Below are 18,121 nucleotides of genomic sequence, written 5' to 3' on the forward strand. Positions count from 1 at the left end.
GATCGGACACGAGACAAGAGACAGAAAAATGGCAAATGATCCTCGTGATAGTCGAAGGAAAAATGAGCTTATCACAGGTTGTCGTATCCCTATAGATATATATAAGGGATAGGATGAAGTGAGAAGGAAAGTCAATGGAAATGTCCTCTAAGAAGGACAACAAAAACCGAGTACGAGACTTTGTGATAATGTTATAGTGAGACAATGGATGAAGAATGAATATCATCACCATGTTAAGGAATCTCAGACCTTTTGCAAAGCTCGAGCAAGAGGTATTTTGACAATCACCCCAAGATGAAGGTGTCTCACAAAAGAGAGGAGAGAGTTCGTCTTTGGACACAGTCCTCAAATGATCGCAACCAGGGTAGTCAGGATGTGCTACCCCAGGAACGTGTAGTACCTCGGATATAAGATCTGGAGTAACTACAATGCGTATACCTCGAAAGTGAGTGACAAACTGGGGCATAGAGTAATCAAATTCGTGCTTGTTGGAGTAAAACTCTTGTATGATCACGGAAGGGAAAGTGACCGAGACACCACACAGTGACTCCCAACCCCTATTGTAGATGACAGTGGGAAGGTCAATATCGAAGAAATTCGATAGGATGACTTGGCGTTCCAAATGAATGCCTCGTCTAGAGAAGTTCTCCGAAAATTCCTTTCGGGCTTTATCATCATGGAACCGAACAAAAGAAGGAGTAGGGTCAGAGGAAGAGGATGCCCTAGAATGAAGAGGGTTCTGGGATGGAGTGGATTTTCGTTTAGGTGCCATGATGCAACTAACCGAAAGAAAGAGAGAGAAGGAGAAAGAGAGACACGTAGAAATGCACCAAACAAATCAATATATAAGAACATAAAGAAATGAAGGTACATATGTATGAAAATGCATGAACATGTGACATGCAAACTTAAAAACATCATGGGCTTAGCCCAATCCAAACCTAACAGCACACAACTAATCAACATATATAGCACACATCTATAATGCATGAAAATATAGTTATAATGCACGTGTGATGCAATGCATGACATTTAGGATCATATAAACATAACCCAACCCAAAAATTTCACCAAAACTTCATCAATTTCAAAAAATCCCAAAATCTAGGTTTGAATGCATGAAATGTATAATTAAAGGCTAGAAAAGAGATCATACCTATGAAAAATGCAATGGAAAGACCGAAGAATGAGTAGGGAAGATGAAGAGGTTGAGTGAGAAGTGTGAGAGAGAAAAGTGATTTTTTGTCGAGAGAGATCGAGGAGAAATGAGAGAAAAACGCGTGGATCCTATATATAGAAAAACATAATTCTCAACAGATCAAGAGGTGTCGAGAGGTATCGAGGATTAAAAACGCGTGTATTATCTATCGAAAAGCTATCCAGAATCTGTCAAAAGGTGTCCACAGCTAAAGGATCTCGAGGGATCGAGGTAGCTATCAAGAATCTATCGAGCATCCAGAAAGTTTCTCGATGGATCAAGCAGCTATCGAGAAGCTATCGAGAATGCGATAAAAAGCAGCTGAAGGGGCTCGATAGATAGCCTAGCTGTCGAGAGGTGTCCAGCAGCTGTTGAGATTGCTTAAAAATAGTTTTTCAAGAAGAGAAAAACACAAACATGAATGCGATCAAGCATGCTCCACAACCAAAGATCCAAACAACATTTTAAGCTCTCAAAATCATCTCTCAATCAAGAAAAAAATGTCAAGCACATAGATCCAAAACACACACACACACACACACACACACTAAACAAGTCTAACCAATTTTATATTTCAAAAACAAATTAAGACAATTTAGTGAGCATACATTGACACATGTATTCCTTGTGATGGCCAAATTACATTTTACTTGCACATGTATCAAAAGTAGCAAAGAATATTGTATGTTGTGTGTGAAAAACATTACAAGATTGCACAAGTATCTACATGTTATGACGATTTGAGATATGAGAAAATCACTTTCACTCACACACAATCATAATTGTTTGATGGGGACTATCACTTTCCAGGTACATCCTATAACTCCCATATTTCCTAGAATACGCGCTTCCAATCATATATAAAGCATTTTGATTCTTTTTGCTTTTTGTTATTCTTTGCATATTTTTCTTTTAAGCAAACCATGCATGGGCATATAAGAGATAGATAAGAAATACCCAATTATGTTAAGCATTTGATATTCCACTTTTGCTATGCCAAAGCATACAAATGTCATTTCATGATTGGCAGGCAACAGTGGTGAGATGGTTATTTATGCTTTTCTCTTAGGATTTTCTAGTCCTTCCCGTCAAAAAGAGTGATAAGCACAAGAGATTACTTAATCATACTCATCACAAACATGAGCCACAAAGCTCACTTGCTTAGTTGTGCATAGAGATGCTCATCTAAGCTACAAAAGATATAAAGTTAAGAAAACTTTGTTTCAATGGCCATCCAAGGTACACAAGTACCAAAGTACACAAACACACACTGTTTTTGTATTTTTCTGATTTTTCAAATTTCTTTTATGAAAAACAAAATAAAGCAAAACTGAAAAGTAAACAAACAAACAACATGTTAAATAAAACAATGTATAAAACTATACTGACTCAAAACACAAAAGTAAAACACACAAGTAATGCAAAAACAAAAACAAGAAAGGGAAAGAAAGAAAAAGTGATAGAATCACTTGGAGCCTTTTTCCTTCCACACCTTGGAAGAACCTTTCCGTTTAGCAAACCCTTGATCTGGCAATGAGAGGGAAAAATTGAAACCATTCAAGTTCGAAAGGAACATGAGAGCTTTGAGAAGATCTCTAAGAGGAGTAAAGGAGGATGGAAGCTGATTCTGGTTTCCCGATGAGATCACACTGTTGCTCTGTTGAATGGCTAACCACTTATAGCAATTAGGTCGAGTATGTCCAGCTGCTCCACAGTGATGACAGAAATGCTGCTTTTTCTATTTGGATTTTTGAGCATTTCCCTTCTTAGCCCTAGGGTTCTTAATCTCTTTCTTATCAAGTTTAGGGGTGCTCTTAGGATAGATTTACCATTGTCTATGTTCTTACTAGCTAATTCATTTTTAACATCACTGTTCTCAGTTTCAACATTATTAGTAGAAGGAACAAAAACAGTAGTACTAAAAGTAGCAATACAAGAAGAAGAGAAATCGTACCCTAAACTGGTTCGATCGGAAGCAGATTTCTGAAGATTAAGCATCTCATCAAGCTTCACACTTGAAGTCATTTCCAACTGAGCTCTAACTTGGAACAGTTCTACCTCAAGTTTCTTGGTCTTCTCAGCCAAGAAATTATTCTCAAATCTCAGTGTTCCAATGGTCTGATTGGCTTCATCAAACTTTGTGGAAATTTCTTCTCATTCAAGCTCCACTTCACTAAGCTTCTTGGTGGCCAACCTATACAATTTCTCATGCTTTTCTGAGACCTTGTATAACTTTGCATCAGCTGTATGAATGTCATCTTGTTCATCCATCTTTTCAAACTTGGACTCCACCAATTCCTCTTCTTTATCCACATCTTCAACAATCCCTTCAGTAGGATTTACAGTGGCAGTGAAGGCATTTAGGATTCCATCATCCTCATTGTCAGAATCATCTTCAGGCTTAGTGTCACTCAAGGTAGTAGCAAGTGCCTTGCTCTTCCCAATGGTCTCGAGATATGTAGGGCACTCTCGTTTCATGTGTTCGAAACCTTGACATCCAAACCATTTTGGTCCTGAGGGAACAGTGTACTGACCGCCATTCTCAGCATCCTTCTTTCCTTTGTCCTGATTCTTGAACTGAAACGAGATGGACTTCTTACGATTTTTGTCAAATCCTTTAGCATTGGCATTCTTCATAAACTTTTTGAATTGCCAGGTGATATAGGATTTCATCTTAGAATCTTCATCATCTGAAGACTCATCAGTGTCACTACTCTTGGCCTTCAATGCCATGCTCTTGCTCTTACTTGATTTCCCTATCATTGTCAAACCCAACTCATAGGTTTGCAGATTGCCAACCAGCTCTGTCAAAGGAATTTTGTCAATATCCTTTGATTCCTCAATTGCGGTGATCTTGGCATGAAATCTCTCGGATAAAGATCTAAGCACTTTTCTAACAATCTTGGGTTCAGGAATGGTTTCCCCAAGATTAAAATTGAGTTCACTATGTCCTTGAACTTGGCATAGAACTCATCGAATGACTCATCTTCCTTCATCTTAATCTCTTCAAAGCTCGTAGTAAGCCTCTAAAGCTTTGAATCCTTGACAGTCTTGGTTCCTTCATAGGTTGTCTGGAGAATGGTCCATGCTTTCTTAACAGTTTCAGTAGAGGAAATCTTCTTGAATTCCTCATTTGTGATTGCACTGAATAATGCATTCAATGCCCTGCTGTTGAAGTTTTCGCCTTGATCTTAGCATCATCCCAGTCGGCTAGCGCTTCTGTAGGCTTGGTCCAGCCTATCTCCACAACTTGCCACACATTTTCATCTAATGACTGCAAGAAAGCTCTCATGCGTGCTTTCCAGTATGCATAATCAGTGCCATCAAATAAAGGAGGTATAATAAAAGACTATCCTCTATCCATGACAACCAGGGGGTCAATGGATCACACAGTAAAGATTAAAACCTAATCAGAGTGTGCCTACTTTGATACCACTTGATAGGCCAAGAATGTATTGACCCCTTCTGATGAATTAACAAATTAATTAGCCAAGTTAATTAATTAATTCAATTAGCATACAATACGTGTGGTAGCACAAACAAATTACCAATTAACTACAATGCAGCAGAAATTAAATTGACACGGTGATTTGTTTATAAATGGGGAAAACCTACACGGCAAAAACCCCACCTGATGATTTTAAGGTCACCACTCCCGAGAATTTACTATTATCACAACAAGCGGTTACAAGTAAAGGAATCCCAATACCTCTTATACCAACCTACAGCTGAACATTTACCCCAATACCCAATTGGACTTGTTCTGTAGTAACAATCTCTCCTTTTCAATGCACAGCTTCCAGTACATGACTAGCCAATTCGATGTGCAGATCCCAGTACACGGCTTACTCACCAACTTAAGAAAGATGTTGACTGCAAAATTTTTTAGTTCATCACACGATGAAGATCACGAAACTCCTTGATTACAAAGATCACGAAGATCACGTAGTTCTTTTGACTTGTGTTGGATTTTTTTTTTTTTTTTTTTAACATCTAACTGTGCCATTCTAAAGATAACAATGGTGGTGAACTGGGCCATTAAATTAGGTTAAAGACATAGATTTGTGTGACCATTTATTAGTTTACATTTTTCACATCACTAAGATTCATCTCACCTCGCTTAGTGGGATATATATATATATATATATATATATATATATATCTCAAGGAAGTTAAAATCTGGCCATCGGAAGTCTGTGTGTGTTATGTCGTTGTCTTGTTGTGGTGTTATGTCTTGTTGCTGTGTCATGGTTGTTGTGGTTGTTAAGGTATGGTTTGATGTTGTCTGTAGCTGTGGTTGTCAATTTATGGTTTCTGTAGTTATGTAAGTCTGGTTGAAGTCTCTGTACTGCACTTTCAGTTTGAAATAAAATCCCTTTTAACGCAAATATATATATATATATTTATTTATTTATTTATTTATTAGTTTACATTAGATTATCAATATTATATTTGCATGGTATATTATAGACGTGTACAACATTTTACACTTTTTACAATTGTATATGATGTTGTACAAATTAGTTTAGTCTACAATGTAAATCTTATATTGATAGTGTAATGTAAATGAATAATTGAAAGAAAGAAAAAAAGAAAAAAAAAAAAATATATATATATATATATATATATCCTTTATAAAAATAACAATAATATCAAAACAGTATATTGCTATTGGACAATATCAAAAACTTTGATTTCCTTGACCAAACCAAAATATTCAAATTCCATTTAATAGATTGTATTGCAATGTATTAAAAAAACATTTATTTTGCATTTTTTCATTTGTTGACAATTTTTTTTTTTTTTTTATTAAAACAACAGCCCAATTGTCAATACTATATGAATGCTAGTTTGGATTTTTAAGAAAAAAAATTTTGTTTTACTTTAAGTCTTTCGATTGAGACCCTTGAGATCCTAACTTCGTCCCTGGTTTTTGACTAGTGAAAAATCATGCATGTTAATCTCATCATCTCTGACATGCCTGCATGTTTTGACTTTTGATTCTTTCATATTCACTTATGGCTTCAATGTTTTTGTCTTTTTACTTACCTTTTAATCAAATATGAATGTTTCATGATGTATCTTGTTATTCTAGAAGTCCACAAGTGACATCAATAATAGAAAGAGAAAACTAAGGCCAAAATGGAGTTTTACCCCTTTCTCACAAACCTTCTACCAAAATGCCCCATGTATGAAACTATTTAGGGATATACTCCTGTTTTGAAACTCGATTGTTAGAAAATCGAGTTTCAAATGTAAAACTCGATTTTTTTCACAATCAAGTTATAGCAAACTTGGACTTAGAAAAAAAAAAATTTTGAAACTCAAGTTCATGGAACTTGACTTACATAAATATTTTTTTAAGGAACTCGAGTTCTTTGAATGGAACACGAGTTCCACAATTTTATTTTATTTTTTTAATTTTCAGTTCGCTATAACTCGATTGTCCAAAAATCAAGTTTTAAATTGAAACTCGATTTTTAGAAAATCAAGTTTCAAAACAGGGGCATTTCCTTAAATAGTTTCAGACATAGGGCATTTTGCTGGAAAGTTTTGGCGAAATGAGCAAATGCCCATTTTGGCCAGAAAACTGATAATGGATCGAAACTCTAGGCAATCAACTTACCATATTTGTTAATTTCAACATCATTTTAAGTCCGACCTCCGCATGAGAAACAAAGAAAACGAACCTAAGGCTAAGCCCTTTGGAAAAGTTTATCTAATTAACTAGCACTCAAAACTCTTGGACTGGCTACTAGATATTTTCTCTTCATTTACTTTTTGTCCTTTATTTATTTTCATTTTTTGATTTGTAAATAGTTGGGGAGGGATAGGGAGATATAAACTTTAAACCACATACATGTGGCACCAAAAAAAAAAAAAAAAATTCATTACTATTGGGTTATCACTTGAATCCCATGTTTTGACTTTTATTCAATTCACTATGCACACATTATTTTTTTTTTTAGTTCATATTTAAAACATGACAGTGTGTACAAATGATATACAAAAATGAGTGTGTAATAATCATATCGTGTGAGTATCTAAATAAGGCCTTACTTTTTGTTCTTCCCACCTTTACCCACTTTTGTCTCTTGTTGTGCGTTTGGAAAACTACTCCTCATCCAAACACGCTTACCTTGGTAAATTCCTCTTTTTTGACATGTTATGTAGCCAAGTAATGATTTGGTAATTGTTGTTGTCCTAGTTAATAATGTGGGTCCAAACCTGATCTTTGGTCTCAAAAGCTCCGTTAATGGATTTCTTTAGCTCCTTAGTAAAGAAAATTCTTATATAAGACGGTCTTATGAGACCTATATCTCAATGACATATGGGTTCTAAATGTATGGAACCCAAGTATTTTCTTCCAAGATGCACCCGAATATAATTTCCTTGAATGGATGAAAATTGGACAGAAAACAAGTAGACGAAAATGTCCTGCATGGTGCAACATACTTATCCCTTTTTTTTTTTTTTGGGTCTTTTTCTTCCTTGTTTTCTTCACTTCACTGTGCAACGCTTCACTATAATTGTTTAATAAGTTCTTTTATATATATATATATATATATATATATATATATAAAAGAAAGTGCCCATTCATATACAATTTTTTAATAAAAATATAATTTATTATCTTTTTTATTTGATAGGAGTATGAAAGTAAATTTATACAAACTACGTTTTTAATTCCCTCTTTTTCATTTTCAATCAAATATTATAAGAGAAAACTAAAATTTCTTTGATGATCTCACTTTTCCATTCTCTGCTCATTTTCTATCTTCCCACTTTTTCATCTCCCCAATTAAACGGATGGGTAAAAAGGAATCTGATTGATTTCAAAATCAAACAGATTTTTTATTATATTTTCTTTTCCTTCTTTTTCTTTTTCTATGTGCCAGGATACTGACATACTTTGAACATAGGTTGTCAAAATTTGTGCCCACGGGGGGGGGGGGGGGGGAGCAATTTTTTCTTATAAATCTCTTCAAAAAAAAATCTAATCTATATATATAATAATAGGTGAAGCAAAGAGAAACTCAAATTGCAATTCCAAATTAGAATTCTAATTTTGTACCATGTGTCTAGATTCATGTGGGGACCAAACCAGAATTATCCTTTTAATTGTTCAATTTAAATATGAAATTGGAGTCTAATTTTGCTCCATCTGTCTAAATTTTGCTCCATCTATCTAATTTTTCTTGAATAAAGCATTCTGCTCCTCCACAATAATCAGACCCGCCTATTTTCACGTTCACCTCCCCTTCTACAATAATCAAAACCCAAAATCCTTCCTCTCCTACTCAGCTAACGGTGCATCTTCCCAGTTACCACACCGATTCAGGCACTTTAATATACAACTCCCCTCTTCTTCAATGAATGCTATGGAATTTCAAAAGAATCTCCTGGGATTAATGATGCATGCCTTTGGGTATTTATGTATCTTATATAGGAAGAGGTTCTCCATCTATTCCAATTTTACTTTTCTTCACAATTTTAATGGTCCTAGTTTATGCTCTGCAAAACGAATTTCAACCATTCCTAAGGTTTGATTACTCCTTTCTTTCATCTGCCTATGCTTTCCTTCCTTTTTGTGAATAATTTTTATTCTTTAATTATATAATTTTTTTGTTTTCCTATGATTTTTGTTTCATGTTTATTTTCTGTTTCATAACAAGTTGCAGGGAAAGTAGGGAATTGTTTGAATTGAAAATAAGAGTTCTTATAATGCATTAATATTTCGTTAATATTTCAAAAAACCTGTTTATGTTGCACACATAGGACTGTCTGCCCATGCTTTAGAAATCGAATTTCGAAACACATTTGGTTCTACTTCTTCTTCTACTTCTACTTTTGGTACGCTCTCATTTCATTTCTCTGCAACTTTATATCAATAATAACTCAATTGCTAGAGATCCATTAACCAGACCTTAATCTCTTCCTAATTCTCTTAATACTTCTTCTTTTTTACTATTCTATGTTTATGTTACAATCCGAAGATTAAAACTCTTTAGTTTAATTTCCATTATATATTAGATTATACTATTGTTTGTGTTGGAGTATTAGCAGAGAATAAAGGGTCATTTTTCACTATGATTTTGCCCTGATTGCGTAATAGTATATTCTGATTTACCATAAAAATTTGTTGGTAACTTATATGATAAAGGGTCTTTAAATAGCTTATTGTCTCAACAAAGGTCATCTATGTTTTTACAGTTTATGTCCTTATTTGGTGTGCTTTTTTTCTCCACAAGAGATTGTCATAAAATTGGGAAACTCTGTTGCCAACGAACCAAGGCTTTTTAACTACTTATTTTCTTACCAAAGGTCAGCTCTTTTTTATTGTTTACGTTCTTATTATTATTGGTCAATTATTTGATAGGCTGTTGATATTCTATTTATTAGAGCTTTTAATGTTTTCATTTTAACGGTAGTCACAATTGTACCAAAACTTTCTATTATCCTGTCAGTCAATTTTCAAGTCATTAAAAAATATGGCAAGTAGTTAGCTACGATTTGCCATAGTAACTGCTTATTTTGTTAACAAAGGTCAGTTTTTTTCCCCTGTTTATGTTGCGATTACAAAAATATGGTTAGTATTTAGCCTTGATAATGTATTAATAATTGCTTATTCTCTTGAAAAAGGTCAGCTACTTTTTTACTAATAGTGTTGTTATTATTACTGGTAAATTATATGACTTATTGTTAATATGCTTTTCGTTAGAGCTTTTAACATTTTTGCTTTTATGGTATTCACAAACTACTAGAACTTTGTATTTTACCAGTTAATAAATTTTCAATTGACTAACAAATATGGTGAGTACTTAGCGGTAATGTTGTGTTAGTGGTTCGATAATACAAGTATATTACTTAAGATAGTTATGGATGAAGCACGAGCTAGAAGGTCAAAAAGACATTTGATTTTAAATAAAAAAAGAGCTATACGAACTCAAGTAGAGATGTGTTGTACAAGTGAAGTGGATCCTGGCTACCTATTTGTTGTTCCCTATTTTGTATGGTCCTGGTACCTCTACCCTTCAAAGTAAAACCAACAATGGAAATCTATTTGAGGTTCCTATTTCGTATGGTTCTGGTATCTATACCTTTCAAAGTCATGATAAAAATGGTGCTACTAAGAGATTGAAATCGGAAAAAACAGTGGGAATTATTGGATATGATTTTGATTTTGGTAATGTGGAATATATGCTGGTGCTGTCTTAATTGAATGATGAAATCCTCCAAAGATGTGACAAAGAAGTTATAGATGACAACTTATTAGATATTCCTGTGGATGTGATGGTAGAAGAGGTGGCAACTGATTTTTTTCCAAATAATGCGAATACTATCTTTGGGAGCACTTCACATGAATCCAATACCATATCAGGTTAGATTTTTGTTATACTAATAATGTGCAATGGTTGTTTGGAATCTATCTTTGCACTACTAATAATGCTTAATTTAGCAGATGATCTTCCTAATGAGCACTTGATCCACGTGATAAGGCATGCCGAAGTTGCTGCCCCTACAGGTAATGAATGGAATAGAACTTAATTTTTTCCTTTTAAATTTTTTTTTTTTTTTTTTTTTTTTTTTTTTTTTTGTGCACATGCCTTTTAAAACTATATGTATGGAAATCCAAATTAAAATACATGCATATGAATGTTTGAAAAAACACTTGAAATCCAGTTTGTTTTGAATTAGTAATTGTTCCAAACAGATTCAATAAAGGCTTGAAAATAAGAATGTTGTCATTTTCCCATGTGCGTATGTACCATTACTCCATCAGTAAACCCAACTACCTAACTAGCTGAAATAAATAAATAGCTGACTGTTTTCTTTCTCTTTCTCTTTCCCACTAGCATTAAAATCAACAATAAGACTCTCTCCATTAACCCCTCTCTATTGTAAGTTACCAATTACCTCTTCACCTCTTCTTTGTTTTTGTTAATGACACTTTTATCTTCTTTTCCCTTACCAAAGATAAATGAGTTTCATACTTCTATTCATGGTTTCACAAACAAAACTAGGTCAACCTTCTAATTAGCCAGTTTTCTTTAAAACATTAAATCTTGTGCCAATACCTCTTTGACTCTATTTTAGTCTCTCTTTCTGTTTGTTATTTGTTTCAATCACATACTTAAAGTAACTAAGAATCTAGCTAACTAAGAGCCGTCAATATCTAAAAGCTTTCATCATGTTCAAACCAGCTGGTGCCTGGTGTTCTGCAATATTTGCACATAATATTTGTCTGTTCCTCTTCTATGTATTGAAATCCTTTTAGAAACTCCAAAAGGGTACTCTCAAGTTGGTTCAAATACCTACCAAATAAATATTTGACATTCTAACTAGAGCTTCATTTTGTTCTGGACTCTTTATATTTAAATAAAACCTGTGAAAGAAAATATTTCTGCTCTTTTTAAAAATTGCTTTCTCTCACTATATGTATGGACATCCAAATTAAAATACATGCATATGAATGTTTGAAAAAACAGTTGAAATCAAGTCTATTTTGAATTAGCAATTGTTCAGATTTATCTATTTAATTGTAGAGCTAAACAAGTTGGTTCCAATAGCTACTAATTATATATTTGACATTCTAACTAAAACTTGATTTTGTTCTAGATTCTTTAAATTTAAATAAAACCTGCGAAAGAAATTATTTATGCTCTTTTTAAAAATTACTTCCTCTCATTAGTTGGTAATTACTTTAGTTGTGCTCACTGTTGGTTTTGTATCCTTTTCTTTTAACTGGCCTACTTCTCATGCCACATCTCTTGATTGATAGATTTATTGATTCAGCAGGATACACAAATTGAAGTTCCTACTTCGAATGTCACCTTGAAGTGTAAGTTCTATTTTATTGATTATTTCCAAATCCTTTGAAATTTATATTTGTAAGGTTGAATTTATTCAACCATCTAATTGGCTTTATTCCGTGCCAAATTTGCTTGTAATTCAGCATTTAGTAACCCTGTATTTAGGTGGGTTTGTTGTAAGGGTAGTGAGTGAGATAGAGTGAAGTTTGCTCAAGAGTGTGCAAGAAAACAGAGACTCGCGGGTGGACTCGCGGCTGCAAGCCGCCAAAAGCTGCACACGTGCCAAGCATGCTGGAAGATGAACAGTCATGCTAGCTGGAGCACTACAGGACAACTAGCCATACAGTTAACTCGCGACTGGATCTCGCGACTTGGTCAAGCCGCGAGGTCAAGCCGCAAGCCACCCCTGTTTTGTAAAATCTGACGTTTCATATTCCTCTCCCACTCGAGTATAAATACCCCTTTTACCCACGATTGAAAGAGAGCTTCCAGAGAGAATTTTGAGAGAGAAACCCTAAAGAAAAACCAGATTGCTTCACCCACAATCTCTACCTTAGAGTCTCTTCAAATTCCTCAACTCTCTTCCTCTCCATTGTCAAATCCTTGAGAGGCATTATACCAAACCTGGTTCTCACCATTATCATCTCTGTGAGACAGTTGTTTGGATTTCTAGGAAGCAGTTAGGAAGGAGCCAATCTTCATTGGTTGATGCTACGGTCTAGTAGCGGAATCCGGGAAGCTAGAAAAGAAAAAGGTTCGGCGCAACCTCGTTGGAGCAAGAAGCTTGGAGGGCTTAGGTGCACTGGGTAGATTAGGCTTGGAGGGTCTATTGCTGTCCTTGTATCCCAACTGTATTTTCTAGTGGATTGATTACCGCTTGGAGGGCGGCGGAGAGGTTTTTCGCCGAGGACTTCGGTTTCCTCTTCGATAACACATCGCTTGTTGTCTTTGTGTTTGCATCTTCCTTCCTCTCTATCTTTGCCTTTATATTATCTGCTATGGTTTTATTTTATTATGGCTTAGATAGTTTTTAACCAATTTCATATTATAGCATGTGTTAAGTTTCCGCACACTAGTTGTTTAACATATTGCTTGTATTGGTTAAGTTGTTTTTTGGGGGTCTAAACGTTCAAAGGTGTTTTGTACACGTTTTTGAACTTTCAATATTTGACATTGTTGTTCACGCTATTTAACTCCCATTTGATATTGCTACTTCTAATAGGTAAATTCACTGAACCATGGAATTTTGGCAAGCCAACACAAACTTGTGAGAGCTGTGGGGCTATTCTATGGTATGAAGAGAGGAATGTGAAGTCAAGAAGACCATCACAACAAAAGTTTTCATTGTGCTGTTTAGAAGGACTAATTTATTTACCTTTGTTAAAACGTGCATCTTTAGTTCTTAAAGAATTGCTGAATTACGATGGCCCTTCGTTTGTGCATTTCCATGACAACCGTCAGTGATATAATGCAATATTTGCAATGACATCAATGGGTGAAAAAGTTGACAGAACTATAAATGATGGAAATGGTCCCTATGTCTTCAAGTTAAATGGACAGAATCATCATCTGATTGGCTCTTTGTTACCAGTTGAAGGATCGAAACCAAAGTTTGCTCAACTTTACATATTTGATACAGAGAATGAAGTGCAGCATAGGATAAGGTCAATTTCATCTGATAAAGAAAATGATGGCATTGATCTCGAAATTGTTAACTCTCTAATACATATGCTTGATGAAAACAATACTTTGGTTAAGGTTTTCAAAATGGCCAGGGATCGCTACATTGAATGTAATATTGCAGATGTGAGATTGCGTCTCATTAATTTTCATACCAATCATTCCTCACAGTATAATCTACCTACTGCCTCAAAAGTTGCTGGTCTTATTGTGGGTGATTTTGACCTTAATAATGGGTATCGTGATATTATTGTTGAGGATTGTCATCATGGGCTCCGGCATATAAGTGAAATCCATCCAGCTTTTATGGCTATGCAATATCCTCTACTTTTCCCTTATGGTGAGGATGGCTTCTCTCTTGGTATACTGAAAAGATTAAGAGGCTCAATGCATGAAAGTGAAAATTCAACTGTCACAATGAGAGAATATTATGCATTCTGTATTCAACAATGACTTAGTGAAGGCAACACTTTAATTTATGGTGGTAGACTTTTCCAGCAATTCATTGTAGATGCTTACTATTGTATTGAAGGAATTCATTTGAGGTGGATACAAAAAAAAACATGACTACCTAAGAGCTGAGATATACAGTGGGCTTAAAGATGCAGTACTACGAGACATAACTCGAGCATCTATTGGTAAACGGATAGTTTTACCATCTTCTTTCACTGGTGGCCCAAGATACATGATTCAAAACTATCAAGATGCCATGGCAATATGTTGGTGGGCAGGCTATCGAGACCTCTTCCTTACTTTTACATTCAATCCTAAATGGCAAGAGATCATTTCTTCCCTAGAATTGATTCCTGGTCAAAAGTTGGAAGATCGACCAGACATTGTTGCAAGAGCTTTTAAAATAAAATTGGATGCACTTTTGCAAGATATAAAGAAAGGACATCATTTTGGTAAAGTAATTACCGGTAATACAAACTAAAGATACATTTTTTCCCTGAATAATTATCATGATTTTCTGAAACATGCATGCTTGGGCATTATTTATTTTAATTTCTTCCCTCATTTATATTTTATGAAGTTGTATACACGATTGAGTTCCAAAAAAGAGGTCTTCCACATGCACATATATTGGTATTTTTGCATCTTGGTGATAAATATCCAGTTCCTGAAGATATTGATAGCATAATCAGTGCTGAAATTCCTGATTCTTTGGAAGATTCGATTGGCCATGAAGCTGTTAAGCAATTCATGATGCATGGGCCATGTGGTGCAGCTAGGCCAAACTCTCCTTGCATGGTTGATAACAATTGTACCAAGCATTTCCCTAAACATTTTGTTTGTGAAACCATCATTGATGACCAAGGCTTTCTGACTTATAGAAGACGAGAAGATGGCCGTTTTGTGCTGAAAAATAGTGTGGAATTAGACAATCAATATGTAGTCCCATACAATATTGATTTGCTGGTGAAGTATAGGTTACACTTAAATGTTGATGGTGTAATCGGTCAAAGACCATCAAATATCTTTTTAAGTACATTAATAAAGGCACAGATCGTGTTACTGCTATTTTGGAAGAAAATGTAGTCTACAATTCAGATGATGGAATAGAATCTATATTAGAAAAAGATGAAATAAAACATATCTTGACTGCGGATATATATCAGCATCAGAAGCATCATGGAGAATTTTCCAGTTTGAGATTCATTACCATGAACGAGCTATTCAGAGATTGAACTGTCATATGAAAAATGAAAATCAGGTCACTTTTTCTAATTATGAATATTTAGATAATGTGGTAAATAGACCAGGAATTGACAAAACTGTATTTACAGAGTGGGTGATAGCAAATCGACTGTATGAAGATGCTAGACAGCTAACCTTCCAAGACTTTCCAACAAAATGGGTTTGGGACAAGAAAAACAAAAAATGGAGGAGAAGAAAGTTAGGTCGGTCCATTGGTAGAATCTATTATGCACACCCTTCAAGTGGAGAATGGTTCTATCTTAGAATGCTATTAAATGTTGTAAAAGGTGCTACAAGTTTTGATGAAATCAAAACTGTTAATGGCCAATTGTGTCCTTCTTTTAAAGTTGCATGTTTTGCTCTTGGGCTACTGGATGGAGATAGAGAGTGGAATGATGCTATAAGAGAAGCATCAAATTGGGATACTGGACAACAGGTTCGAGAATTTTCTGTGACTATACTTCTTTTTTATGAGGTTTCACGACCAGAATAGATATGGGAATTGAATTGGAAAGATTTTTTAGAAGATATTTTATTTAGGCAGAGGAGAATCTTACGGTTTGATCAACTTCAGCTTTCTGAAAATCAATTGAGAAGTTATGCCTTATATGAAATTGAAAAGCTTTTGATTAAAGCTGGAAAGTCATTGAAAGACTATCCACCTATGATTTTACCTGATATGTCTCTTATTAGGGAAAGGAATAACAGACTCCTTGAAGAAGAATTGAGTTATGACAAGGAAGCATTGGCTGCTGAGTATGCCTCATCATATACAAAATTGAACATTCTACAAAAACATGTATTTGATCGAGTTGTCCAAGTTGTTCTAAAAGTTGAAGGAAAGATGTTCTTTTTGTATGGCCATGGTGGAACTGGCAAAACTCTTGTGTATAAAACAATAATGTCTTTCCTCTGATCCCGTGGTGAAATTGTTCTAGCTGTATCATCTTCAGGAATTGCATCAGTCCTTTTGCTAGATGGACATACAGCTCACTCAAGATTTCAGATCCCATTATGTGTGAATGAAGATTCAGTGTGTGACATTAAACAAAAAACACAGTTGGCAAAATTGCTTTGTGCTACAAAATTGATAATTTGGGATGAAGCTCCTATGGTATATCATAATTGTTTTGAGGCTCTTGATAGAACATTGAGAGACTTATTGCTCTTCTCCAGTAACTTTGATCCTAATAAAGTTTTTGGTGGTATCACAGTTATTGTTAGGGGAGATTTCAGACAGATCTTGCCATTAATACCAAAGGGTAGAAGAGAAGATATTGTTGCATCAGCCATAAACAAATCTGTCATTTGGAATCATTGTGAGATATTTATGCTTACAGAAAATACGAGGCTCAATCAAAATTTCAATAATTTGGAAGATGGTCAATTTGTTGTTGACTTTGGGAATTGGATTTTAAGGATTGGAAATGGTGAATTTGAGAATGTAGATGGAGAAAGCTAGATTGAGATTCCAGAGGATTTATTAATAAAACCAACCAGAGATCCAATAGCTGATATCATTAATCTCACATATCCTGATATGCATGATAAGATGAAAGACTCACAATACCTGTAAGAGAGAGCAATTTTAGCACCAACAAATGAAATTGTTAACAAAATAAATGATAAGATTCTTTCTTTAGTTGATGAAGAAGAACGTGTCTATCTTAGCTCAGATACAGTATGCAAAACTTCTAATAGCATTATTGATTTAGACATGTTGTATCCAGTTGAATTTCTGAATTCACTTGAGTTTCCTTGAATTCCAAAACATGAGCTGAAGCTGAAAGTTGGAATCCCTATAATGTTATTGAGAAACCTTAATCAAACTGCAGGTTATGTAATGAAACACGATTGATTGTCACCCAGCTTGCTGATTGGGTTATTGAGGCAAAGATTATAATTGGGACAAATATTGGCTCTAAAGTCTTTATTCCAAGAATTATTTTGTCCCCTACAGCATTGAAATGGCCACTCATTCTGAAGCAAAGACAATTCCCAATTTCTGTTTCATTTGCAATGACAATAAACAAAAGCCAAGGCCAATCTTTGAATAGAGTAGGCCTGTTTTTACCACAGCCTGTTTTCACTCATGGCCAGTTATATGTTGCAATATCTAGAGTCACTAATAGAAATGGTCTTAAAATCTTGATAGTAAATGACAAGAACCGAACACAATTCCTAGTTAAAAACATAGTGTACAAAGAAATATTTTCCAATTTACCAAGGGGTATATGATATCCTATTTGTAAACTTTTACTGATCTACAAAGACATATTGGTTTTATTTTACAGTGTTTTTAAAGTAAAACTTCCATTATCATTTGTAATAGTATCTCTAATACATTTACATTTTATTGCAGCTATCCGGTATAACAATGTCCAAAGGATATAGCTTTCTAGATCAAATATCTGATGCTAAGGAGACATGAAGAATTAGAGTGAGAATATGCAGAATGTGGAAAGTAGTGAATTAGAGAAGTGGAAATAACTTCATCAGTCTTGACATGATCTTTATCAATGAAAGGTTATTATACTTCACAACAATAAAATGTTTGAATCTTTCAACTATTTGTTGTATTTGTTATATAATATGTAAACTAACTTTTGACTTCCATTTTTCTTTTTACAAAAAAACTTAATGCATGCAATTGTAAGAAAGAATGTGTTTCAAAAATTTGGTGCCATCTTACATGAAGGAGGAAATTTTATCATTTCAAACTTTAAAGTAA

The 18,121-nt window shown here is 34.5% G+C and overlaps 2 protein-coding genes across 2 annotated transcripts; both read left to right on the forward strand.

Moving 5' to 3' along the window:
• The first annotated feature begins 14,401 nt into the window (after positions 1 to 14,401).
• On the forward strand, positions 14,402 to 16,852 carry LOC126731624 (uncharacterized). The gene is made up of 5 exons (XM_050435067.1): positions 14,402 to 14,612; positions 14,810 to 15,144; positions 15,407 to 15,826; positions 15,935 to 16,265; positions 16,329 to 16,852. The coding sequence occupies exons 1-5, from the start codon at positions 14,402 to 14,404 to the stop codon at positions 16,850 to 16,852; spliced, it is 1,821 nt and encodes a 606-aa protein (XP_050291024.1).
• A 184-nt stretch (positions 16,853 to 17,036) lies between these two features.
• On the forward strand, positions 17,037 to 17,821 carry LOC126731779 (uncharacterized). The gene is made up of 3 exons (XM_050435080.1): positions 17,037 to 17,071; positions 17,226 to 17,544; positions 17,753 to 17,821. Exons 1-3 carry the CDS (start codon positions 17,037 to 17,039, stop codon positions 17,819 to 17,821), a joined length of 423 nt encoding a protein of 140 aa, XP_050291037.1.
• The last annotated feature ends 300 nt before the right edge of the window (positions 17,822 to 18,121 follow it).

This window comes from Quercus robur, chromosome 1 (assembly GCF_932294415.1).
Source record: "Quercus robur chromosome 1, dhQueRobu3.1, whole genome shotgun sequence".
In the NCBI taxonomy this organism is placed as follows: Eukaryota; Viridiplantae; Streptophyta; class Magnoliopsida; order Fagales; family Fagaceae; genus Quercus; species Quercus robur.